Here is a 25114-nt window from a genome sequence, read left to right as displayed (position 1 = left end):
TTTTTGGAAGGTTTTTTCTGGACAAAGAATAGTCTTTTTATCATATGTTTGTAAAATTCCTAGCACAGTGAAGCACAGATCTGGATGTGGAGCATACAGGCAGCACCCAAATATAATGAATTATTACTATTCTTTGTTATTTCATTGATTTCATAGACATTAGGGCTGGAAGGGACCTCGGAAGATCATCGAGTCCCGCCCCCTGCCCAAAGGGCAGGAAGTCAGCTGGGGTCATAGGATGCCAGCAAGATAAGCATCCAGTTTCATCTTGAAGGTGTTCAGTGAAGGCGCCTGAACAACCTCCGGTGGCAGGCTGTTCCAGACCTTGGGGGCTCGGACAGTAAAGAAATTCTTCCTTATGTCCAGCCTGAAACGATCTTGTAGTAGTTTGTGACCATTCGACCTCGTCATCCCTTGGGGCGCTCTGGTGAACAAACGTTCCCCCAGATACTGGTGGTCACCCCTGATAAACTTGTAGGTGGCCATCAAATCACCCCTGAGCCTGCGCTTATCCAGGCTAAAGAGCCCCAGGGCTCTCAGCCTGTCATCGTAGGGTCTGCTTCCCTGACCTCTGATCATGCGCATGGCTCTTCTCTGGACTCTCTCAAGCTTCTCCACATCCTTTTTGAATTGTGCAGCCCAAAACTGGACGCAGTACTCCAGCTGCGGCCTCACTAAGGCCGAGTACAGGGGGAGAATGACGTCCCGGGATTTGCTTGAGAAGCATCTATGGATGCAAGCCAGCGTTTTGGTCGCTTTACTAGCCGCAGCATCGCATTGCAGGCTCATGTTCATCTTGTGGTCAATGATGACCCCCAAGTCTCTTTCTTCCATAGTGCTAGCCAACACAGCACTGCCGAGCCTATAAGGATGGTGCGGGTTTTTTGTTTTTTTTTTATACGTTAGTCCATCATTGTAAACTTTTATACAAATTAAAGATTTATAATGTCAAACTGAAATTGGTCTAAAAATATTTAGATGATAAACTGAAATGCTTGCAAAAGATTTACTGCAGTCTGCTTTAGTATGCTTTTCAAAGGCACATATGACTATATACAATAATCTATTATAAAAATGTAGACTACATAGTCAAAATACAATGCATAGTATAGACTAGTATGTATATAAACCAGAAAATCAGGAGTCTTTAAAAATGGATGCTTTAACCAAATAATTGCTATGATTACTACTGAAGGATTTCATGTTTTTCAGTGTGGTTGAATGGCTGAACTGAAAACAAAACGTGATCCGTAAACAGAGAGCACTAAAAATGTTTGTCTGGCTAGGAACAGACATTGCATTTGTTCCTGTGGCAAGTTGTGCCTGTGTTTGTCCCAGAACACGACTATCCCTGGATTAGTGTGTACACGTATCATCCTTCTAATCAGGTTTAGTGGGTGGCTGTATGCACTACTACTTTTCTGCCATTACTTCAATGTTGATATCCCAAGATAACTGTTTAGATGCACTTTGTGACACTCTGGGATAAACTATTACTGCCTCTTGTCATAGGGTGTTATTAGTGTTGTCATTGTTCTCATAATGTGTTACTGATGTGTTATTAGTGTTGAAGTCTCAGGAACTGTAGTGCTGGGAAAAATCAGAGCCAGGAGATCCCAACACCAGTCTTGTCTTAAAAACAACCACACGCTTGGTTTAGTGGCAAAGATTCAGCCAAGTTTATTATTTACATAAGCACAGCACTGATGCATTTTGGACTCTCAAATACATCAGGGAAGGCATTAAGGCGTTTGTACCTGTGACAAGGTAGTCAACACAACACAATGTAGGCTCCTCTCGAACACTGCAAAGTTCCTACACTTTCCAAACCTCCTTTTATGCAATGATCAAAATTAATTACATATTGCATTCCATCTGTATCTTGAATGTCTCTTGAATGTCTCAAACCATGGGTTCGTTTCACATCCTGATCCTCATGTTCCTGTTCCAATCTTATCATGCAGGTTCTGGACTATCCTACATCTTGTACAGCCATCTTCACCTCCCATCTCTTGGCAGGAGTGCTTATCTGGTCCACATGCAAAGTTACATAAAGAGTTTGTGCATTGGCTAGGCCTGCTCTGGCCAGTGCTTTAGCAAAGCCTTTGTGTGAAAAGTATGTACAGGTTTCCCCTGATTCATGTGGGGTCTTTATATGTGAATTTGCTCTTATGCGATGAGCATATTTAGAACCATGATTCATTATATGCGAGGTAAATTCGCTCTTATACAATCAGCATAGACACCCCCCCACAAGCAGGTAAGTCTGTGGGGGGAGGGGAAAGGGCCATGGCTCCACTCACCCCAGCCCTGGCTGCAGCAGCCCTGTGAGCGGCTGATGCCAGCTCCCTGTAGCCACTGGGCTGCACTGTGCCCTGGTGCAGGCAGCTGGCACTGGCAGCTCCTGGGGCCACTGCAGCTGGCGCTGGGGTGAGTACTGCGCCCTGCACCACCTGGGGCTCCGCTTGTGCACCCTCAACCTAGCCCGTGCTGGAGCAACCCCAGAAGCAGCTGACACCAGCTGCCTGCACCAGGGCATGGTGCAGCCCAGCGGCTACAGGGAGCTGGCATCGGCCACTCCTGGGACAGCTGCAGCAGGAGCTGGGGTGAGTGGGGACAGGCAGAGCCCCGGGGGGGATGGGGCATGGTGCAGCCCAGTGGCTGCAGCCAGCTGGTGCTGGCAGCTCTCAGGAGTGCCGCACCCCGTACCGCCTGGGGCTCTGCTTGTCTGCACTAACCCCAGCTCATGCTGGAGTGGCCCCGGGAGCAGCCGACACAGGAACCTATCCCTATTTCTTACATTATAAAGTGGGTTCGCTTTATGAGAATTCTATTTATGCGGCATTCTTCAGAAACACATGTACCGCATAAATTGAGGGAAACCTGTATTGATCAGTGCTCCAGCGAGGCCTACACCTCTTACTCTGTGAATATTTTTAAGATTTAAGATCTATCTTGGGACAACAGACATAGATGTCTGAATGATTGCAATTTGTCTTGAGTTAAAATGGTTTATCCTGAGACAAATGCATTGTCTGTTTGTAGACTCTCAGACCCTGCTGTGTCAGTCTTGATTGTAAATGAGCCAAACAAAAATGTAATTCATTGAAGTAGAGATTGATAAGTGTGGGTCACTCTAACACTTCTTATTTATTGTACGATTTAACCTAGTCCCCCTTTTCAGCAAAAACTTTATCATGCAGGCAAATGAAACTCAATTATATGTAAGGATCTTATTGTGGACAAAAATCTGTTAATGTTTTTGTGTACATATTTCCATAAAGTTATTGTGATATAAAAAGTAATAAGAAATATAAGTTGATTGATACTAATAAATTATTCTAAACATTAGGATGATCTATCTCAGGGTGCTGTAATATTGATTCAAAATGTGGCCAGATTCTCTCTCTACAGACAACATTCACTAAATTTCATTTGAATAAATATTCTTTTTTCTTGCCAAGCAAGGTTCTTTGGGTAAATCTGATATATTTTTTCATTACTATTTTGAACATCATATAGGAAGCACTAGAGATAGCAGATGTACTTAAAAGTTAAACAAACATCCTTGTGTGTCTAAATATGTACACTCTTCAGAATGACTGGTTCTCATGAGGAGAAATGTTAACTGGCCAACCTGTGTCATGATGTGTAAATCCCACTATTATCACAGCAAAGCACAAACATTAGTTTTATCTACTGGTTATACAGAGACATAACTAAGCACAGAAGGAATCTGAGACAACTGGGCAGCAGGACTAAGATTTTATAAAAAGTTATTTTTACATAGGAACATAGGGCTGGAAGATAGGGCTGGCCCGCCTGGGTCATTTTTAAAAGAAGACAAAATCATAATCACAGCTCTTGATTAATAGCCTCTGATGGAATAAAAACAAGCTGTTCTTTTTCAGTTATATAACCCACCCAGGATGCAAAATGCTCATTTCTTTATTGGAGAAAATATATTTGAAATAGAAAAAAGCCTTTGAATCCCAAGGGCTGTACAGAATTAAAGGGTATTTGTTTCCCATGAGTTAAAGAACAACTTGAAATCTAGTTGGCTGCCAGAGTTCAGATTTAAATGCCTACATTTAAATTGCCCTGGAAAAAAAGCAAAGGAAGTGGTTCTACATGTGACACCATTAACATGTACACGTGACGAAAATGTCACTCTGTGACATAATGGCATCACAGTGTACATGTACAAGACTTTTGGGGGTTTTAAATAACTTTGAATTGTTGCACACAATTCTACATCTGGATGTAGTTTAGTTTGCAGTGATGCAAATTGCAAGGATGCAGCTGTCAGCTTGCCCCCCCCAGCTATGGGAGAGTCGAGCAGGCTCTGCAGAAAAAAAGGGATTCGGCCCCTCTCCACTTGGACTTGAAAGGTGGGTCCTGCAGCCAGCAGAACGGCTGGGGCCACCCAAGAATGGGCTGGCTTGCTCCTGGAGCAGCACAGGAAGGCAGCAGGAGGGTGGCTGGGTTTGTTGGTGGCTGGAGAATGTGCACGGGGTGCTGGAAGTCCAGGCGGGCTGCTAGCTGGCTGGATGCTGGCCCAACTCAGAGGTGCTTGATCCAAGACTTCCTCAAGCCCAGCCAGGCTTCCAGCACCCTGTGCACCATCCCCAGTACCTTCTCTGGCCACCAGCAAACCTAGCTGCCCTCCTGGTGCCTTCCCATACTGCCCCAGGGGTAATTCAGCCCATTCCTGGACAGTCCCAGGCATCCTGCCGGCCACAGGATCCTGCTTTCAAGCAGAAGCAGTGAGATCCGGTCCTTGTTGTTGTGTAGCCTCCCTTCCCCCTCCCACCCTGTGGCTGGAGGGCAAGCTGCCAGTAGGCTGAGTGGCCCCTGAGTTGTAAGGGGCCCCAGTCCTTCTGTCAGTGGCAGCAGCACCCCAAGACTACCCAGGCAGGCTGCTAGCAGTCCAGGGGTGGCCCCAGCTCAGAGGCAGCACCCAGATTGATTCAACTCTTCCCCAAGTCTGCCTGCTGGAAGCCTACCAGGTGTTGCTGCCCGAAGGGTCTCAGGGAAGAGTTGGACCTGGCCAAGTGCTGTGCCTGAGCTGGGGCAGCACACAGCCTGCTAGCAGCCCACCTGGGTGACCCAGAGGTTGCTGCTGCTGTGGAGGGAAGGACTGGGCCCCCCACAGTTCAGGGGCTTTTTGACTCACCAGCAGTTTGTCCCCCAGGTTTGGGGGTGGAGGAGGCTCTGCAACAACAAGGATTGGGCCCCTTGCCACTTCTGCTTGAAAGCAGGGTCCTGTGGCCATCAGGATGGCTGGGGCTGCCTTGGAATGGGCTGGCTTGGCCCAGGAGCAGTGCAGGGAGGCAGCAGGAGGGTGGCTGGGTGACCTGGTGGCAGGAGAAGGCAGCGGGGACGGTGTGCAAGGCATTGGAAGCCCAGGTGGTTTTCTGGGGAAGTTGGACCTGGCACCTCTGAGCTGGGGCAGCACCTGGCCTGCTAGCAGCTTGCCTGGGTGGCTCCAGGGGGTGCTGCCACTGCAGAGGGAAGAACCAGCCCCCCCTGCAGCTCAGGGGCCGCTTGGCCCTCAGGCAGCTCACCCCCCCAGCTGTGGGCAGGCTCCGGCTCTGACAAAAGGATAAGGCCCCTTGCTGTAACGTGATGAAAACATTTTAACTGTTTAGTCCTCAGGGTTTTATTCTATGCCTCGCCATTTCAGTTCAGGGGGCATAGAATAAAACCTTGGAGATTAAACCCTCGTCACATGTACAAGTGCCCAGGGAGGCCAGAAAAAGTATTATTTCCTGATGAGTCATTTGAACAGATTTCTGGGGTCCGTCATTTTCTTCCACTCTTATATTACCCCCAAATAACTCTCTTTCAACAAGTGTGCAAATTATAGATGTACTAATGTCTTTGATTATATTTAGAAAATGAATAACATAGCTAGTAAACTTCTAAAGGCACCACCATTGAGTGGGGAAGAAATAATGCTGATGCCATAAGAAGAAACAGAGCATCTGATTATAGCATTGCAGCACACAATATCATATACTGGTGATTTTTCATCATCTTTTGCTTGATTTAGGATATTCTCTCTCCTTCAGGTTTATACACTATGGATGAGGTGCATCCATGTTCCTTAAAGACCCTTCTAGAGCAAACAGCTCTTTCAGAGTGCATTAAGGAGTCATCTGCAGACTGAACCTTCATGTGGGTCCCATGAGTCAACTTTCTCACAGCTATTATCAGATGTTTCTTCTTTCTCCTCTCCTACTTTTTCCTTATCTTTTGCTCTTCTTCTGTTTTTTCCCCTTCCCCTTTACATTCCTAATCTCTCTCTTTCTTTTCTTCCGTTATTAATGGTAAATTCAACATTCAGAAAAAAGATAATAAAAGCAAGAGAAGATTCATGCAAGAGCTTGAAAAGTAAAAGAAAATGTACACATTTAGATAGTATAACTTTTCTAGCTACGTGAACAGTGCGCTCAGACCCTGCCCCAACTTTTAATAGTCACTCTAATTTTTTTTAATGAATTTGCCTCAGTTACCCTTATCATGCTTTGTGTTTACATTCCATAAACATTTGTTTCCACAAATGTTCTGAAAAAAGTGATTTTCAGAGTTGTGTATGTCACAGGAAAGAGACTGTAAACTCACACATGTATTAATTCATTCCAGAAATGCATGTAATATCAGTAGTTTGCCATGGTCATGTCAGGAGACAGAGGCAATTAATTGTATAGGAACAATCACAATCATCAATGCTAAAATAATGAATATCATGTACTAAGTATTCACACGCAACTTTTTCTTAGAACTTTTCCACTAACCAAGCAGTAAATCACTTTGCTACTCATATGACTTCTTATGAAAATTACAAATCCCATTTTTTCTGTGTTATGTAATTAATGTAAAATGATGAGCTGGAGTCTGACCTCTATTATTGGGTATAAATTTGGACTAATCCATTGGGCTAGGGACAGACATTACACATAAACCAGTTTAAGTGATCAGACACTGGTTTAAACCTGTAAAAGAACATCAGTGCATATAAACCAGTTTGAAAATGGCTGAAACTGGTTTGAGATAAACCTGGTTGAATGTAGTATCAGGCTTAACTGATTTGGCTCAAACTGGTTTATGCAAAGTCTGTCCCAGACCCCTTGCTGGTTTAATATAAATCAGAGTCCACCAGCATCCCAGCATGCTCTCAGGCTTGGCAGGGGTCTCTGTTCCACAGCAGGACTGTCCCCTCCCCTCCGCTGCCTCACTGGAGCTCGGCAGTTTCTGCAGGCATCTGCCTGGCTTCTGCTCCCCCCCTCTCCTTCCTACTCTGTGCTAAGCAGGCATTTCCCCATCCCTCACAGACACCTCAGCATTAGCTAGCAGACCACATGCTGGCTACAGTCTGTGCTGTGGGAGATGACAGGCTTTTTGGAGCGATTCAACAGGTAGTTTAATGTCCTCCCTTGGAAAAGCTGTTTAAGAGCTGTTTGCTTCCCCCCTCCCCATCACCACTCCCTGCTAAATTGGAATTTCCCCCTCCCTCTGCCTTGCAGAGAAGGTATCTGTGTATTAGCTAGCAGACCACATGCTGGGTCCATGCTGAATCAACAAACAGAATCAACAGGTAGCTGGTAATGTCCCTCTGTTTTCTTAATGGGGTGATAAACACTGAGATAGGGGTGACACTGTTATCAGCCCCCTCACTCCATCTTGCTTGCCTGTCAGTTTGATGCAGATAGTATACAGAAGCAGGGAGGGAGATTGAAAAGCTCTGTATCATCAACAGATGCATGCACTGCACACCCCGCCTTTGCCTTAGTGCTAGCTGGGGGCTGGGGGCTGGCAACACTACTGCCCCTTGAGCAGCAAGCTGGGAAAAGCCTAGGACTGCAGGCAGGTGTGGGGTTTATACCCTTCCCTAATCAGAGCCCCTTGGAACCTGGCCATACCCTCCTCAACTCAGCTCTGCAAGGGAAGGGAGGGCTGGTCTAGCACCTCCCAGCTTCCAGCCTGAACCACTGCAGGCACATGCCTAAATTTCCTCAGTCTAGAGAGATTGTCTGTATGGTTTGAAACTGGTTCAGTCTAGCCAGGTTAGACTAACCTGCAAAGGTTGAATCAATTCAGGCTCAGGCTTTTTTATTGTCTGTCCCTAGGCATTGGGCCTGATTCTAAAGTACACAAAAGAACTTTTACATTGCTCTGATAGTGCAAGAGAATGTTATTTCCACTTTTTTGGTGTCTTTTACATATGCAAAGCAGTATAAAGAAGCCTCAGTGTCACTGAAAATAAGGTCCGTTGACTATAACAGAGCTACTCCAGCTTTTATCTAAGTGCAATGATGATTTGAATCTGGCACTATGACTCTGTATCACAAAGCAACATCCTACTAAGGATCAGAATCTTACAAAAAGTATCTAGAATTTGTAATGGGCACATTAGCTATTTTCAAATATATTTACAACCAAAAACTCTGCAGTGGATGTCAAAAAAACACTGGGAAAGGGAAAAGAAAACCTTATTTCTACAAGTTAGAATAATGTTTTTTAAAATGTTCCTTCACTCCAAAGAGTTTCTGTCATCACTGTTGTATTAGTCTCTTTAAAAAACAACATCTTTACTTTGCAAGGACAGATGGACAGAGAGGCATGGTGAGTGCTTTATTGGCTATGTGCCATTTTTTCTAAAAGGCTGGTAGCTTACCTGATGTGTGCAGGCCAGTTGCTAGGTTGCAATGGATTTCTGTGTTCTCCTTTCCCCAGGAGGGAGGGTCTCCTGATGAGGTGAGAGTCTGAACGTGTGCTTTTTTAGTAAACTTGTCCTTTTTTGTTCTGCTGGCTTTGCAGATAACAGTAAGGGAGATTATTTTAGGCAAGTTGTTTCCTAACCAGCTGTAAAAGTAATTGATAGGCAATTTATTTTGTCATATTAGAACCTAACATTTTAACTGGCAAACCAGCTCACTAAAGAATGACTCCTTTTCAGTCTGATTCCTGTGTCAGCAGAAGTTCCACTATCTTTTCAGTCTGGATCCTCCCATGACCTCATTATAAGGCAAATTCATTTTAATGCCTGAATGAAAATTACCCAAGAGAGGCTTCAAAGTGCAAAACCTTAAGTGATCTTTCCCCTTAATCCTACTTCTCTTCATCCAAAAGAACATGCTCTATGTGACTTACAGTCACACACAGTCAGTTGGGATCAGGGGTTCCCCCAGGACTGAATGTTGTTAAATACATTCTAGGTTACATTTTCTGAATTGAAAAGCTTAATAGCTAGTTTAAGACAAGATGCTGCAGATGAGAGAGTAAGAAGAGGTAGGAAAGGGGAGGGGAGAAGGTCACATAGACAAGTTTTGTGCATTATTGGTACATTTGAATACCTTTTTTCAGTCTGTAGCATAAGGGAGATACAAGATTAGATACTAACAGTTGATTTCTGCCATATTAATTTTTCTGACTTAAGAATCAAATTGCCAGAATGCCACAAAGAATGTGCAGTAGACAGATGCAACAACATCTACCACACACATTATTTAAGTTATTTATTAGTTCACTGGAAGGACCATGTCGAGAGTTCACTGAGGGAAAAGTCTGTGAGATTAATTCTCTTCTCTTCTTGGCAGGGCTGGTACTACTCCCTGACATTACGTTTGCTAAACCCTTCCCATTTGCTCTCTTATTTTACATTGCTTATAACTTTATAAAACTTTGACTTTTTGGCTGAAAGCTTTCCTGCCGGGGGTGACCACTTCAGACTGAATTTGGGAAAGAATAACCAAAATAGTTTAACTATTTGCTCATTGTTTTGCCCTTTTTAGAGTCATGGGCATGTTAGAGCATTCTAAGAAAGAGCAAAACAATGTGCAAATAGTTAAACTATTTTGGTTATTCTTTCCCAAATTCAGTATTGTTGCCAGCAGGGGTTTGGCTTCTTTGACCATGGGGTATTGTTCCAGGAAGAAGTATTTCTAGGAAGAGATGGGTTCCATCTAATGAAGAGAGGGAAGAGAATCTTTGCAGACAGGGTCGCTAACCTAGTGAGGAAGGCTTTAAATTAGGTTCACCGGGGGATGGAAAACAAAGCCCTGAGGTAAGTGGAAAAGCAGGGGACCTTTGAGGTTTTTAAGGCCCAGCACAACGAAGTCCTGGCTGGAATAATATAGTTGAGGATGGTCCTGCTTTGAGCAGGGGAGTGGACTAGATGACCTCCTGAGGTCCCTTCCAACTCTAATTTTCTCTGATTCTCTGATTCTATGAACCCATGTTGAGGGGAAAAGGGAGTGAGCTGTGACAAAGAGATGGCAGCACCTTTTGCTTAGAGCAGCAGTAAAATACCGTGCAGTAAGCCTTCTCTGGGAGTGTGTCTACACAGGCATGGACAACTGGTGCCTCCTGAGTCTGCGGGGGGCACCAGATTGCTGACGGGATGGGTGGAGGAGAGCCCCCCAGCACCAATTGCTGAACCAGTGGTGAAACTGGAAGTGTACTTCTTTCTACCTGCATGTCCAATTTCGTGGCTGATGCTTCCAGGGGGTACATGGCCAATCTCAGGGGATGCACGTGCACCCTCAGGCACCTGCTACGCATCACCAGTGTACACATGTACCCTGTTGGGAGAAAATCTGCTCCTTGGGAGTGAATCTACTTCTGCTCTGCTCTGTCCTCCTATAGCAACCAGGGGAAGCTCCAGGCTTCCCTGGGGTGCTAGCCTCAGGTCTGGCTGGGGGCATGGGGCCCGGTCCCAATGCACACAGGGCCAGGTAGCGCTCTGCTGGCCCTGTGCACATCAGGACGCTGATGCCACCAAGCCCTGTGCCCAGCGGAGCTCCCCTGCCCAGTAGGGGGCTTGCCAGCAGCTGTGCCAGGAGCAGGACAGCTCCCAGTGAGCCCCTGACTGAGTGGGGAAGAAGAGAGCTCCCCAGTCCCAGTGCTGCATGGCTCCCATCTCCCCACAGGAGCTGGGAGCTGAGCAGTGCTGGGATAGGGCACAGCAGTCAGCGACCTACTCCCGGTGCTGATTTGCTCCTGGGGGGAGCCAGGAGCTGAGCAGTGCCAGGACTGTGAGAAGAGAATTCCTCCATCCCCTGTGACCCCCTGTTGGTGGCTGACTGGGAGCACATTTGCCAGCATGGAAGAACCAGAAATATAGAATGGCTGTTCATGTAAGTTATTACTGTCCTTTGTGAGCCCTGGGAAGAACATTATATGTGATCAAGAAATTAAAGATTGCATATAATTCAAAAAGATTTTTGAATCACACTCATTACTGACGTCTTTGAGGATCTTTCCTCAGTTCTTTAAGCAATTAGATTAATGTTTGCCATGTCCTTTCCTAAGGTAAAAATTGTACAGTGGAGTGTTCTGTTTTGTAATTTATTTGATAACGTATATACATATCTTGCTGTAAATGCTTATGTTTGAGGAAAGAAAGAAATGTACCTTTTGCTTAAAGCAGCAGGTAGCAAGGGTTGTAATGAAGCTTGTTTCTTATAATGGTCATTCCACAGTTTTGGGCTGGCACCCCTAGAAAAGTGTTGACTCAGGTACTGCATAGCGTATCTTTTCTTCTGTTAGGTAGATTTACTGTATCAGAAGACTAAAGTCATCAATGGTGGTCTTGGTCACAGACATTTAGTTGATCTTTTAGAAACCTTAGGCTCTGGCTATCAAGTACCTTGAAGACAAGGGTCAAGACCTTGAACTTGGTTACTACCTCTTGTAAAAGTGAGTTTGTAAAGTGACCATCTTGTACAGTTTAAACCTAGGAACATTTGTGTCTGTGCTATCTATTTTTATGGTTTCTCCTGAAAGCTTTCGCAATTTCACTGGTGATTTCTCACTTGATCTTTAAGAGCAAATAACATTTAATCTAATTACACAATTGGATTATGTATTCCAATCATTATATAATCCAAGCTGCAGATACTTCAGATGTTTGGTTTAACGCAGGTTATTCTTGATGTTTGAAATAAGAGATTTGAGCAACAAATGGGATTAAAAGCAATCTGCATCTCTCTCCAAAGAACTGTGAATTGGGAAAGAAGAGAAATAGAGAGTTGTTAAGGATGTGGCTCCCACCACAACCTGAATCCTATCTTACTTAATTATTATGATTTGTGTTGCAGTAGCACCTAACAGTCTCACTAAAGAGCTTTTTTGTGCTCGGCCAGTACAAACGTATTGGATGACACATTCCTGGCTGCCAATAATTTATGTGATTTAAATTATGACTAAACAAGTTGTAAGTGGGTCAGTAAGCCTGCTGCCTTGCAGGGTGGCTTTGTTCTGGAGGGTTCCTCAGCCAGTTCTTTAAATGAAAATATAGCCCTTGCTCACACAAATAAACAACACAGTAGATCAAAGCATGTAGCTCTTCTCTGGGCAATAGGAGAGGCCCTTTTGCTCAGGCCCCTTCTTAGGTTTGAGCTTCTTTGAGTTCTCACTTGTCTCCTCTTGTTGACTGCTTATTTCCTCTTGCTAAGCTTCCCTGCTCTCTCCCTTTGGTTTTTAACTGCTGGTGGACCTACTTCTTGGGTGCATCTACATATGCAATTAATGCTCATGAATAAACTCTGGAGTTTATTGTTCTGGAGTTTATTGCTCCCGGGTGCGTGTCTTCAAGCGCACCTGGGATTACAGGATGTTGAGCTGGGTTGGAGCAGCCCCAGCTGGCAGGGGGGCCCGGGGTCAACCCTCCAGCTTGGGGGTGCTCCCCCCTGTCCAAAGTGCTGTGGAGGGGCTGGCTGGGGCACAAGGGTGCTTCAGTGTAGGGTTAGCTGTCAGGCAGCCCCTGCATGAAGCACCCTTATGCCAAGCCAGTTGAGTCAGCATCTACATAAGCGCTCCTGCAGAGTAAAAAAATCCACAGCAGACTAGTACTTGTATTTCCAGGTGCTCTTCTGCTGGGGGGTCAATTAGTTTATTTTGGCCCAATAGGGGCACATGTGTAGACACACAACATTTACTGCACAGCTAATTAGTCTACTGCTCAGTAAAGATCTTGGGTAGAGATGCCCCTTGGGTAGCTAAATGCCTGCAGCTGGGTTTTTACAGCAAAGCTATCTGCTCCCACTTAAACGCCCAGGCTGCCCTGTTACACAAGTGAACATGGCAAACAACAGGAGAGGAGAGGAGGTCAAGAGCATAAGATAGCATAAGAATTTATGTTAAGTTTGCATAAACATGGCTTGATGACTCTAAATCATTCAAAAGATTTATCAAAACATAATTATAAATATATATCAACAAACCCTCTTATACAAGAGTAAAAACAGGAATGGCTTTTCCTTTCCAAACCTGTTACAGTATCTCTGGTCCCAAGTAAAATGAATGACTGCAACCTTCCCTGAATCTTGCACAGACAAAAATTGATGCTACTCAAGCCATTCTAGTTAACAATTCAGATGGAACGTAATACTGTATGGTTACAGTGTACAGTTAGATGCCAACTTTGTAAATAGTGTTTAGTTTTCTGTTTTAAAATGTGTTTATTGAGTTGTGTTAGTATGTGGGGATGTGTAACGCATGTGAATCAGTAGGGTCTCATGGCTTGGAGGGCTCAACTCCTTGTGGGTCAAATCCTGTGCATTATCTGAACAAGGAGCTCTGTGAATCCAGCAGGTACTTCCTAAGGAATGTAGCTACTTCCTTGGGTTGTTTTAACTCTTTAAACAACTCTAGTCCCCTTTTCCAAGCTGCATCCAATAATATTTTGCTGATTCCAGACACTGTAGATATTGTAGGTTCAGCATTTAAAATACTATGCTATGGCTATGTTATGTTAGGTTTCTTTTCAAGCAGTATTGAAACACATATCAGACAGTTTTGTTTATTTCTTTTAAGTCTTTATTTTATTCAGGGGAATAAAAAAGCACCTGCAACAAAGCAACTAGCTATTACAAGTAAGTACCCAAGCCATGTAGTCACCCTATATGGGATAAACCTGGGACATCAAGGAACACCCAAACCACCAAGCTCCATGTTAAGACCACTGATCAGAAGTCGGTCTCATCCTCAGCACTGTCTTACAGCAATGGGTACAAAAATTAATTGCAGCCATGGCCATGGTTGCAATGGGTCCAATCCTGCAAGGGTATATGACAGGAGTGACTCTAGTGTACAGTGGTTAGACTATAATGGTTAGCCACTCACATGTTTAAACGCTAACTAGATTGACATCAGGGTGGCATTTATCCTGAAAGAGAGATCCAGCATTATTTAATTTGTCTATTGTTCTAATATTTTAAGTGAGACCTAAACTGTGCATCGATTTTTTGCTAGCTGTCTCCATGGAGAACAGTAGAATTTGATTTCACCCTATCTTCCCTTGGGGAAACCACAACTGAAGTCAGTGGGATCTGCCTGACTCCGGACCTCAGCTGGGGTTTTGCTTCTGTGAAAAATGAATTGTTTTCTTTCCACTAAAATCTCAGAAAAAGGGCTGCTTAGCTTTTCTTCAGGCTTGCAAATGACAGTCACCTTTTGGGCAGGTGAAAATTTCAGCCCAAAGATGAAATTCTCAGTGAACTGTGTGACTGAAAACAGTTGATTATAAGGAAAACTGATTTGTAACTTTAATAAAAATCAGGCCAGTGCCTTCCCCAATGTAAATTAGTGTAGTTCCACTGAAGTTAAGAGACGCACAGTGATATATGTGAGGTGAGCTGCACATGTGTAATACTGTTTTGTCATATTTTCAAGCAATTATATCTTAGTACAGATATAATTGCTTGAAAATAATTATAGGAATTCTGTCTTATGCTGGACTGAATTCTGTCCTTGACTGTACAATGTAAGTTGAAGTGAAGGAACTTACTCACGATTTTCACCTAAGTATAAAGGGCTGAATCTTACTCATCCACCAATATGCAGTTTATGTTCCAGTCACTCTAATAAAAAATAAATCTACATTGTATACAATAAAACAGGAGCCATACATTATGATTTGATAGTATAGATCCCAGTACAAATGAAGTGTGATTTATTCTGATTCCCTCCCTGCTTTTTGTTTTTTTTTCAGATGGCAAATAAGCCTTGTGCCAGGTAAAATTCCAAGCATACTCGGCATGTCAGCTGGAATAAGTCCCTTACAGCAGTTCAAGAAAGAGGAATAAAAGAATCACTTCCACAGCTATGGCCACACCAAGGAAGGTTCTGCATTCTTCCCCTCCGGATGGAGGCTGGGGATGGATGATTGTTGTTGGCTGCTTTCTAGTTACTATCTGCACTAGGGCTGTGACAAGGTAAACTAGCTTCTTGTCTCACTCTGTCTTTATAGTGTTACTTCTATTTCTCTTTTTAAGAAAAAAAAGTGAAAGTTCCCTCCCAATAATAAGTAGCTGAGGAGACTGACTCTGACTCTGCATGCTTTTAGCTTGCTTTTTTTTTTGAAGTTTCCTGAAGGTTGTATGAGACAGTCATGGAACTGAAATCCCTCCAGGTTTAGTTCTGCTTAGTCCCTGGCAGCTGTCATAGCTTGTTCAAGAACTCCTCTCATCATCCTTTCCTCAGCCTTCCCTTTGTCTGGGATCCAGATTCTGCACTATGAGAGATATTGAATGCCATGACTGTCCAGTGAAGACTAGAAGAAGCATTTATAGTCTTCCCATGCCATTTGTCCCTTCTTAACCCTGTAGCAATTGTAATTTTGTTAGTTCCAGTATATTTACTGGTTACATGGGTATCTCTAATAGTCAAGTGAAGTGTGATCCCTTTGCTTACTATGCACTCAATGTGGTAGAGGCAATATCTTTTATTACACCAACTAGATAGTTGCAGAAAAAAATATTTATTTGCAAGTGTTCAGGCTCACATGCCCTTCCTCAGGCAAAGGAGAATGCAAAGGTTGTAACATTTCTCTCAGGTAGAAATGAAACTTCATATTGCACAGGAGAGCTGAAGGATGGTATAAGTTCATTTTATGCAAATTATGCTTGGATAAAAGTTGGAGCAGTCTATTTACCTCAAAGGTGCCTGATGGCAAGCAGGATGCTGAATGTTGCTTCTTTCTTGTTAAGATGTTTCATATTTCACAGGAGGACTGGTGATGGAAAGGTTCTCCTGGGCAAGGAAGTTCTGTTGTGGTGCTGCTGCTGCAAAGGGCTGGAGCAGGGGGGTTAGCTTCCAGGTCTCACGGTATTGAATTTTGCTTCTTTCTTGTAAAATTATGAAGTTTTAATTTCAAAATGGCTAATTCCATGTTTCAGTGATAAAGGTTATAGCCATGTTGGTCTAAAAGCAAAAGTAGTCAGTGTGATAGAGGTGATATCTTTTATTAGACCAACTAGATAGTTGCAGAAACATTTTATTTATTTCCAGGCTTTTGGGCTCATGAGCCCTGTTTGCTTACTCTGAGCATTTCTGGTGCTATCCTGCATGAGAGCTATGACCTAAAGAGGCCCTTCTCTGTATATACTTTAGGTATCCCAACTACGCAGAAAATATTTGTTGAGGTAGTTCTCAAAAATAGAAGGAGTGCAAATGGGACTGCAGTGTGTAAACTGTGTATAGGGGTGTAGGTTGTAGCCCTGTTGGTCTAAGGACATAGGCAGACAAGGTTCCTTGGGTGAATTTGATATCTTTTATTAGACCAACCCAAATAGCTGGAGAATAGTTATTAAGCAAGCTTTCGAGTTCAAAAACCCTTCGTCAGGCTAAGGAAGTTTCAGCAGTTGGTGTGTGCTCTTCCTGGATGGAATGAAAAGTAAAGAAGCCAGGGGCTGGGCTGGGCTGGGCTGGGCTGGGGAGTCAGTTGCCATTCCATCCAGGAAGAGCACACACCAGCTGCTGAAACTTCCTTAGCCTGACGAAGGGTTTTTGAACTCGAACGCTTGCTTAATAACTATTCTCCAACTATTTGGGTTGGTCTAATAAAAGATATCAAATTCACCCAAGGAACCTTGTCTGTCTAAACTGTGTATATACACTTGGGGACAAGATGGGTCCTACTGCTGACTTGGTATTATTTTTCTAATGCAAACACCTAAGACTATGGTTGTGTCAACATGGATTTTTAAATTATCTGAAAAATATTAGGGATAGGCAGTAGGTGAGAGTATTAGAACAAAAAGTTTTGTCTGACAAGCAATTTGATATAAATACAATACTTCTTACCTCAATTATGTATTTCTTTTTAAATAAAGCTGCCAGACTTGATGAAGAAATCTTGGGGTAAGCCTCATAAAAGCTTGTCTATTAATAAGTATATGTTGGTCCAGTGTTATTTATTTACTATAGTTATATTACCTACATACTAACAAAAGAGATGTTTTATGAAGGAGTGTTGTTCCCATAAATTTGCTTTTTGTGTGAAATGCAGTGGTCTATGTTAAAGAAATAATCTGATTCCTTTGAAATATAGCTTTAAACTGGGTGACAATCCGTTTTTTAGGGATAGATTAGGGGTATTTCTTGCTTTGTTAAGAAACTTGAAACTATCCCATATCTCTTATCAAGCGCTGGAGGAATGGGTGCATCCTTGATTTTTAAAGTGACATAACACAATTTATGTATCTTTTTGTGAACCCATCAGCAGTGTAGGGAACCATGGAATTCTATGTTGAATTTGACATGGGTATAGTCAGAAGACTTTGGGAAAATGAGTAGTTTATTGAACTAACTTTAAGGGCTACGTTGTGCAGCTGCATCATTACTGATGTTTTCATTCAAACAAGCCTCATGGGGTGCATCCACATGAGTGCACATGTGTCTTGCAGCATCTCAAAGTCCTTTGAGATGCTGCAACAGGCACATGCAGGAGTGAAAAAATGTTCCCCACACTGCAAATTTGCAGTGTGGAGGCAAAATTAGACCCCTGGATATCATGGGGTTAAAAAAAATGCAGGGGAAAAAAGTGGGGCAGGGTATGGTCCCAGACTGTGTTCTGAGGCAACCGGAGGCTTGGTCCTCCACAGAGATGCTCAGGTAACCAGGCAGAGAATCTCTATAGCTGGCCTTTGCCTGGTGCTGTAGCATGCTACCTGCCTATGCAGGGCAGGCAGTGGTGCAGGTTTCAGGGAGCTGGACCTGGGCTCCTGCTGGTAAGTAGGGGGTGGGGGGCAGGAGAAGGTGGGAAGGGATCATGGGAGGACCCCTGCTGGCCCTGCCTCCTCCCCCAGCCCCCCAATTGCTCTCCCAGCCCAGCCCCATCCCCCACCTGCCCCCTGAGCCTCTCCGATTGCTGCCTCTCCTGGCCCCATCCCCCGCCTGAGCCCCACAATCACTGTCCAGCCCAGCCCCAGCATCCTGGCAATTAAAAAAACCCAAAAACTTTGCGCTCACCAGCAGTAGCAGCTGCCTTTGGGGTCACTGAGGTCTCGTGGCAGAGCCCCCTGCACAGCACAGGGCCTGGGTGACAGCTGCAATCAGCCTCAGCTGCCCAACAGCTCCTGGAGCCACGTGGTGCCCTACTGCCCCCAACTGCACCTGCACGATGGGGCAATGGCAGTGCGAGTGCCAGGCAGCCAGGGCCAGTCCCTGCTGCCCTGTGCTGCATGGAGGGGCTTTACCACGAGGGCCCAGTGACCCCCATGGCAGCTGTTACTGCTGGTGAGTGTGGGACTTTTTTTTCTTTTTTTTTGAGTCCCCAGACTGATGGGATTGGGCAGGGCATCAGGGCTGGCTGTGAGGGGTGATCAGGGAGTCCCACTGCCCCCCTGCTGCCCCATGCTGTGCAGGCGGCTGTGTCACGAGGTCGCACAGCCCCCACAGCTTCTGCTACTTCCAGTGAATGCGAGGCTTTTTTTGTTGTTGCTATTTTTAAAGTGCTGAGATGCTAGGGCCAGGGGGGAAGCCATCAGGAGGGCTGGGGGTGCAACCAGGGGATGGGGCCAGGAGCAGCAGCCATTGGGGGGCTGGGTGAGCAAGTGGTCGATGGGGCCAGGGGGTGGGAGCCATCAGGGGGCTGGGGGTGCAAGCGGAGGGTAGGGCTGGGTGGGGCAGCCATCAGGGGGGCTGCACGAGCCAGTGGGGGATGGGGCCAGGCAGGGTAGCAATCCGGGGGCTGGGGGAGCAAGCAGGGGTAGGGCATGTGGGCCTTGCAGGGGTGGGTGGTAGCCCCTGCAGAGGCCATGTGGCTCCTGCTGGGGGGGCTGTAACCCTTGTTGGGAGGGCTGTAGACCTGTGGGGGGCAGTCCGTGAGCTGTGCAGGGGGCTGCGCCCTGCAGGGGGCAGGGGACCCATCCCTCCTGAGCAGTCCCCCTGCACAGTCCCCCCACATTCCACCCACACCTATCCACACACCCCATGGCTCCCCACATCCCTCCACAGCCACTCACATCCCCCTACCCACCTTTCCACCCCTCTCCTGCAAACCCCACATCCCCCCAGCACACACCTTGTGTGCCCAGCTGTTAGACAGGATGGCAGGGGCTGTGGCTGCAGGGGCAGCTGTCCCCACATCCTGGTTAGTGAAGGGGTCAGGAGGAGCTCTAACTGCTCTATGGTAAGAAAACCAAAGGCAAATAGCAAAACATATAGGTATTTAGAATTCATTTTATTATGATGATAGAGACACTGGAAGGCTTCCAAATTGCTTTAACACTGTACATATATCAATAAAACACTGTCCAACTGATTGTTGTCTCTCTGTCTCTCATTGTATATATAGTGGTCTTTTGTTTTAATTGTGGAGGAACATGGATTTTGGGGTATTTTACAGAGTGACTTTGGGATTTTTTTTGGGATTTTTTTTGGGAATGCCAGAATTCCTGCTAGGGGGGCAATTGGAGGATGCAGGCAGAGAAGCCTGCTCAGAGCTGGCACCTTGGACCCAGCTGGAGGTGCCTGACCTCCTGGCCAGTTGGGGCCAGGAGGACATGCTTTGACAGTTCAAAGAAGGCCACCACACTGGGAACATCTTCCGGGCGATAGCTGCCCAGCTGGCCAGGCAGGGGGCACACATGGCAGTAGTGCCACACAAAGGCCAACTCTGCAGCCACAGCCCACTGGCAGCTGGCTCAGAGGGGCAGATGCCTCTACTGGCTGTGTAGTCTCCATCCGGGTCTGGCTGGTGCACAGCAGGTCACAGCCAGGCAGCAGCCCCCACTGCCAGACTGCTGCAGTGGGTAAAGGGTACAGGGAACTCTCAGGGCTGCTTCAGCAGTCCAGCTGGCACAGAGCATAGTGTCCCCAGGTACCAATTGGCTGGGCCCCAGAAGCTTCTGAGAGTGAGTAGCCCTGAGCTACTTGACAGGGCAGCTTTTTGTACTGATGCAGCCAGGACAGGGCAGCTTCTAATACTGTTGGAGACAGCACAGGTGCTGGCCCTGGGCTCTAGCTCCCCCTCACTGCAGATCCAGGAGGAGCCAGGCAGGGTTGTTTTGCCCCAAGTAGCACACCAAAGTGCATATCCAGGCACATGTGCTTAGGCAAAAAGCCCCAGCTCAAATTTACACTGCTTCTATTTGAGCTGCTGCAAGTGCACATGCTTGCATGTGTGGACATGACCATGCTGTCTTTCCTTAGTAATGTGCTCTTGCTGGTTCATGAAAACATCTTAAAATTAAGGTAATGTTCCGGTTTGGCTGGGACAGTCCTGGTTTTCGTAAGCTGTCCTGGTCTCCTGGCCAGTTGATGAGAATTGAAGCAAAAGTCCCAGATTGGGGCCACCCCACCCTCAGCAGGGCTCAGCAGGGCTGAGCGCTGCTCCTAGTGCCTGGGGTAGGGCAGGCTGGGGTGAGGCAGACCAGGAGGAATGGGCCAGGGTTTGAGCACCTATGCAGGGCAAGCCAGGATGGCAGAGTGGAGCGTGGCAGAACTGTGCAGAGGCCTGCGGCTGGGCTGCATATTCCTTGCACACAAAGGCTGGACCTGCCTGGCCATGGATCTCCACACTGTTCTGCCTTGCCCCACTCCACCATCAGGACTCCTTGGAGCCATGGGGTTGGGGCTGTGAGTCCACGCGTGTATACTAGGCCCATGCGAGTAGGCAGGTATTAGATCCGGCTTCAGATCCAGCCGTTTCAGATGTCAGTGATCCAATCCGGAGCTCTGGATCGGTTTGCTGCTTCGATCCGGCTGAAGTGGCTCCGAAGCTTCAGACCCGCCTTGGAGATCCGGCTATAGGGTATAATGGGGAATCAATTAAATATCTATAACTTTGTTGTTTTGTCTCTGAGTTGGGTGAAACTTGAAGGTGTAGTAGCCTCTGCTGAGAGCATGAAACCTACCAAGTTTCAAGAAGATAGATGCAGGGCTTTGGGGGGAACTGCACCCCAAATTCTTGTAAGCAAAACTCATGTAACTTCTATGTGTTACATCACAGGGGGGTGAAAATTGCAGGGGTGGTGGCCCCTGGTGAGGCCACAAAGTATGCAAAGTTTCAAGAAGATAGGTGCAGAGGTTTGGGGGGAACTGCACCTCAAGCTGCTGACAGGCAAAACTCATGACACAGATGACCCTGTGTGTGTTATGGTGCAGCAGGCGGAAAACTGCAGGGTTGGTGGCCCCTGCTCAGGACAAAAAGCATGCCAACTGTGTGTTTGTCTTGTTGGGGGAATCTGTCTTCTGGGGCTCTGCACCTCTGGCTGCTGACAGGCAAAACTTGTGATGTAGGTGGGTGATTGGGTGACTGCTGTCTTGGGGCACAGGGGGGTAGAACCTACTGCAGGCCTGGGTGCTGGGCCCTGCCAGGCTATGAAGCCTGCCAGCTGTGTGTATGTCTCGCTGGGGGAGTCTGTCTTCTGGGGCCCTGCACCACAAGCTGCTGACAGGCAAAACTCGTGATGTGGGTGGGTGACACTGTGTATGTGTTAAGGTGTACCCTTCCTGGCACTGAGGCCTCTCCACAACACGGCAGTGTGCCCCAGTGAGGCCTCCTCCTCCCCTACAGCCTCATGTCTGGTCCACCACTTTACATGACAACAGGTTAAATAACAGCTGAATCAACACCAGTAGCATCAGCATCAAAGGTACCCAAACGGAACTGTCACAGACCCTTTCTTTTTATAAAGGAATTGACAGCAAGAAGTAAAGATGTTGTGTTGTGTTGGACATATGATGTTACTCATGGTGTGTGATGGCTTATCTTGTGTTTTTATGTCTATATTCATAGATTCATAGATGTTAGGGTCGGAAGGGACCTCAATAGATCATCGAGTCCGACCCCCTACATAAGCAGGAAAGAGTGCTGGGTCTAGATGATCCCAGCTAGATACTCATCTAACCTCCTCTTGAAGACCCCCAGGGTAGGGGAGAGCACCACCTCCCTTGGGAGCCCGTTCCAGACCTTGGCCACTCTAACTGTGAAGAAGTTCTTCCTAATGTCCAATCTAAATCTGCTCTCTGCTAGCTTGTGGCCATTGTTTCTTGTAACCCCCGGGGGCGCCTTGGTGAATAAATCCTCACCAATTCCCTTCTGTGCCCCCGTGATGAACTTATAGGCAGCCACAAGGTCGCCTCTCAACCTTCTCTTGCGGAGGCTGAAAAGGTCCAGTTTCTTTAGTCTCTCCTCATAGGGCCTGGTCTGCAGGCCCTTGACCATACGAGTTGCCCTTCTCTGGACCCTCTCCAGGTTATCTGCATCCTTCTTGAAGTGTGGCGCCCAGAATTGCACACAGTACTCCAACTGCGGTCTGACCAGCGCCCTACAGAGGGGAAGTATCACCTCCCTGGACCTATTCGTCATGCATCTGCTGATGCACGATAAAGTGCCATTGGCTTTTCTGATGGCTTCGTCACACTGCCGACTCATGTTCATCTTGGAGTCCACTAGGACTCCAAGATCCCGTTCCACCTCTGTGCCACCCAGCAGGTCATTCCCTAGGCTGTAGGTGTGCTGGACATTTTTCCTCCCTAGGTGCAGCACTTTGCATTTCTCCTTGTTGAACTGCATCCTGTTGTTTTCTGCCCACTTGTCCAACCTATCCAGGTCTGCCTGCAGCTGTTCCCTGCCGTCCGGCGTGTCCACTTCTCCCCATAGCTTTGTGTCATCTGCAAACTTGGACAGAGTACATTTCACTCCCTCGTCCAAGTCACTGATGAAGACATTAAAGAGCATCGGTCCAAGGACTGAGCCCTGCGGTACCCCACTGCCCACAACCTTCCAGGTCGAGACCGACCCATCCACCACGACTCTTTGGGTGCGACCCTCTAGCCAATTCGCCACCCACCAAACTGTGTAGTCATCCACATCACAGCCTCTTAACTTGTTCACCAGTATGGGGTGGGATACCGTATCGAAGGCCTTCCTGAAGTCTAAGTATACGACATCCACCCCTCCTCCTGTGTCCAGGCATTTCATAACCTGGTCATAGAAGGAGACTAGATTGGTCAGGCACGATCTGCCTGCCACGAACCCATGCTGGTTTCCCCTCAGCATAATTTGCCCTGCCGGGCTCTCACAAATGTGAGCCTTGATAATTTTTTCAAAGACTTTACCAAGGATGGAGGTGAGACTGACTGGCCTATAGTTGCCCGGGTCCTCCTTCCTCCCCTTTTTGAAAATGGGGACCACATTAGCCCTTTTCCAATTCTCTGGGACTTGGCCCGTGCACCACGAGTGTTCGAACATTCCCGCCAGTGGCTCTGCAATGATGTCGGCCAGTGCCTTCAGCACCCTCGGATGGAGCTCATCCGGGCCTGCCGACTTAAAGGCATCCAGTTCTTCCAAGTGACTCTGCACCATCTCAGGATCTACGTACGGAAGTCTGGCGCCTTGCTGCTGCCTCTCTACAACCCCAGTGAGAGACTTGTCGTGCCCCTCGCTTAGGAACACTGAGGCAAAGAACTCGTTGAGGAGTTCAGCCTTGTCCCTCCTGTCTGTCACCAATTGTTTCTGCCCATTTAGCAGAGGTCCTATTCCTCCCTGGGTCTTCCTTTTACTCCCAATATATCTAAAAAACAATTTCTTGTTGTCTTTTACTTGGGTTGCCATCCTCAGCTCCATGGTAGCTTTGGCCCGCCTAACTGCCTCCCTACAAGCACAAGCAGAGGAGGTATATTCATCTTTAGTGATCTCACCCTGTTTCCACTTTTTATGTGCTCCCCTTTTGTCCCTTAGGCTGCCCTGGATTTCTCTGGTCAGCCAGGGAAGCCTCCTGGCCCCTTTCCCTCTTTTGCCTCGCTCGGGGATCGTCTTGCTTTGTGCCCGAAGGATCGTTTCCTTAAGGCACAGCCACCCTTCTTGGGCTCCCATCCCATCAAAACTCCTACTCTGCAGTGCGTCCTTGACTAATCGCCTGAGCGCATTGAGATCAGCTTTCCTAAAGTCTAGCACTTTCACCCTAGTAGTTACCTTACCCACTCGACGTCTTATGAAGAATTCTATTATTAGGTGATCACTGTCTCCCAAATGGCTACCGATCTGGAGGTCCCCTATCATGTCATCTCCTGTTGCCAATACCAGATCCAGTATGGCATTCCCCCTAGTGGGACCATGCACCTCCTGTGTCAGGTGGAGGTTCTGTGCACAGGTTAGAAACCTGCGTGAGTGGTGGGACCTTGCTGTCTGCGTCTCCCAGCAGATGTCCGGGTAGTTTAGGTCCCCCATGACTACCGCCTCTTTAGCTTTTATGGTCTCCGAGAGTTGCCTCAGGAGCCCCGCATCTATTTCTTCCCCTTGGTGTGGGGGTCTGTAGCAGACCCCTACCACCAAATCCCTTTCTCCTTGCCCCCCTTGTAGCCTAACCCACAATCCTTCTACTTCCTCAACCTCGGATTCTGTCTTGATGAGGGTTGATGTATATTGCTCACTGACATAAAGTGCAACCCCCCCCCCTTTCTTCCCCGACCTGTCCTTTCTGTACAATGTATAGCCCTCAATATGTACCGCCCAGTCATGGGATGAATCCCACCAGGTCTCTGTTAGCCCTACTAAGTCATAGGTGTTTAGTGCAAGCAGGAGCGCTAGTTCATCCTGCTTGTTCCCCATGCTCCTAGCATTAGTATATAGCCACTTGAGCCCTGCGACTGGTGCCTTTGCTGCCTCCCCGCTCCAAGTCCCAAGGGGCCCATTGTTTCTTACCTTCTTGTTTCTTATCTGTTCTGTAGTGCTGGTCTCCCCATGGCTGTCAGGTTTCCAATGTTCTCCTTCTTCAGGCTGGGCTGTCCTTGTGGGTGCCACATGGTTTGGTGGTCCACAGCTTCCCCTGCCCTCGTACTCCCCTCCCCCCGACGAGCCTAGTTTAAAGCCCGCCGG

At 46.7% G+C, this 25114-nt stretch overlaps 1 protein-coding gene across 4 annotated transcripts in view; it reads left to right on the top strand.

The window, feature by feature from the left end:
- SLC16A12 (solute carrier family 16 member 12) overlaps window positions 1–25114 on the top strand; it is an 87170-nt gene that overhangs the window by 38358 nt on the left and 23698 nt on the right. For 2 of the 4 annotated variants that reach the window (XM_006272250.4, XM_059729952.1), the window contains exon 2: window positions 14999–15221. In XM_006272250.4, coding sequence (XP_006272312.1) covers window positions 15112–15221 — 110 coding nt within the window. In that variant the 5' untranslated portion in view covers window positions 14999–15111. Of the gene's footprint in view, window positions 1–10010; window positions 10070–14998; window positions 15222–16013; window positions 16114–25114 lie in introns of those variants that run through there. The other 2 variants (XM_059729951.1, XM_059729953.1) reach the window with 2 other exon arrangements.

The sequence above is a fragment of the Alligator mississippiensis genome, chromosome 6 (genome assembly GCF_030867095.1).
Source record: "Alligator mississippiensis isolate rAllMis1 chromosome 6, rAllMis1, whole genome shotgun sequence".
In the NCBI taxonomy this organism is placed as follows: Eukaryota; Metazoa; Chordata; order Crocodylia; family Alligatoridae; genus Alligator; species Alligator mississippiensis.
The sequence above is the reverse complement of the archived record's forward strand: the minus strand, read 5'-3'. Positions and strand labels throughout refer to the sequence as shown.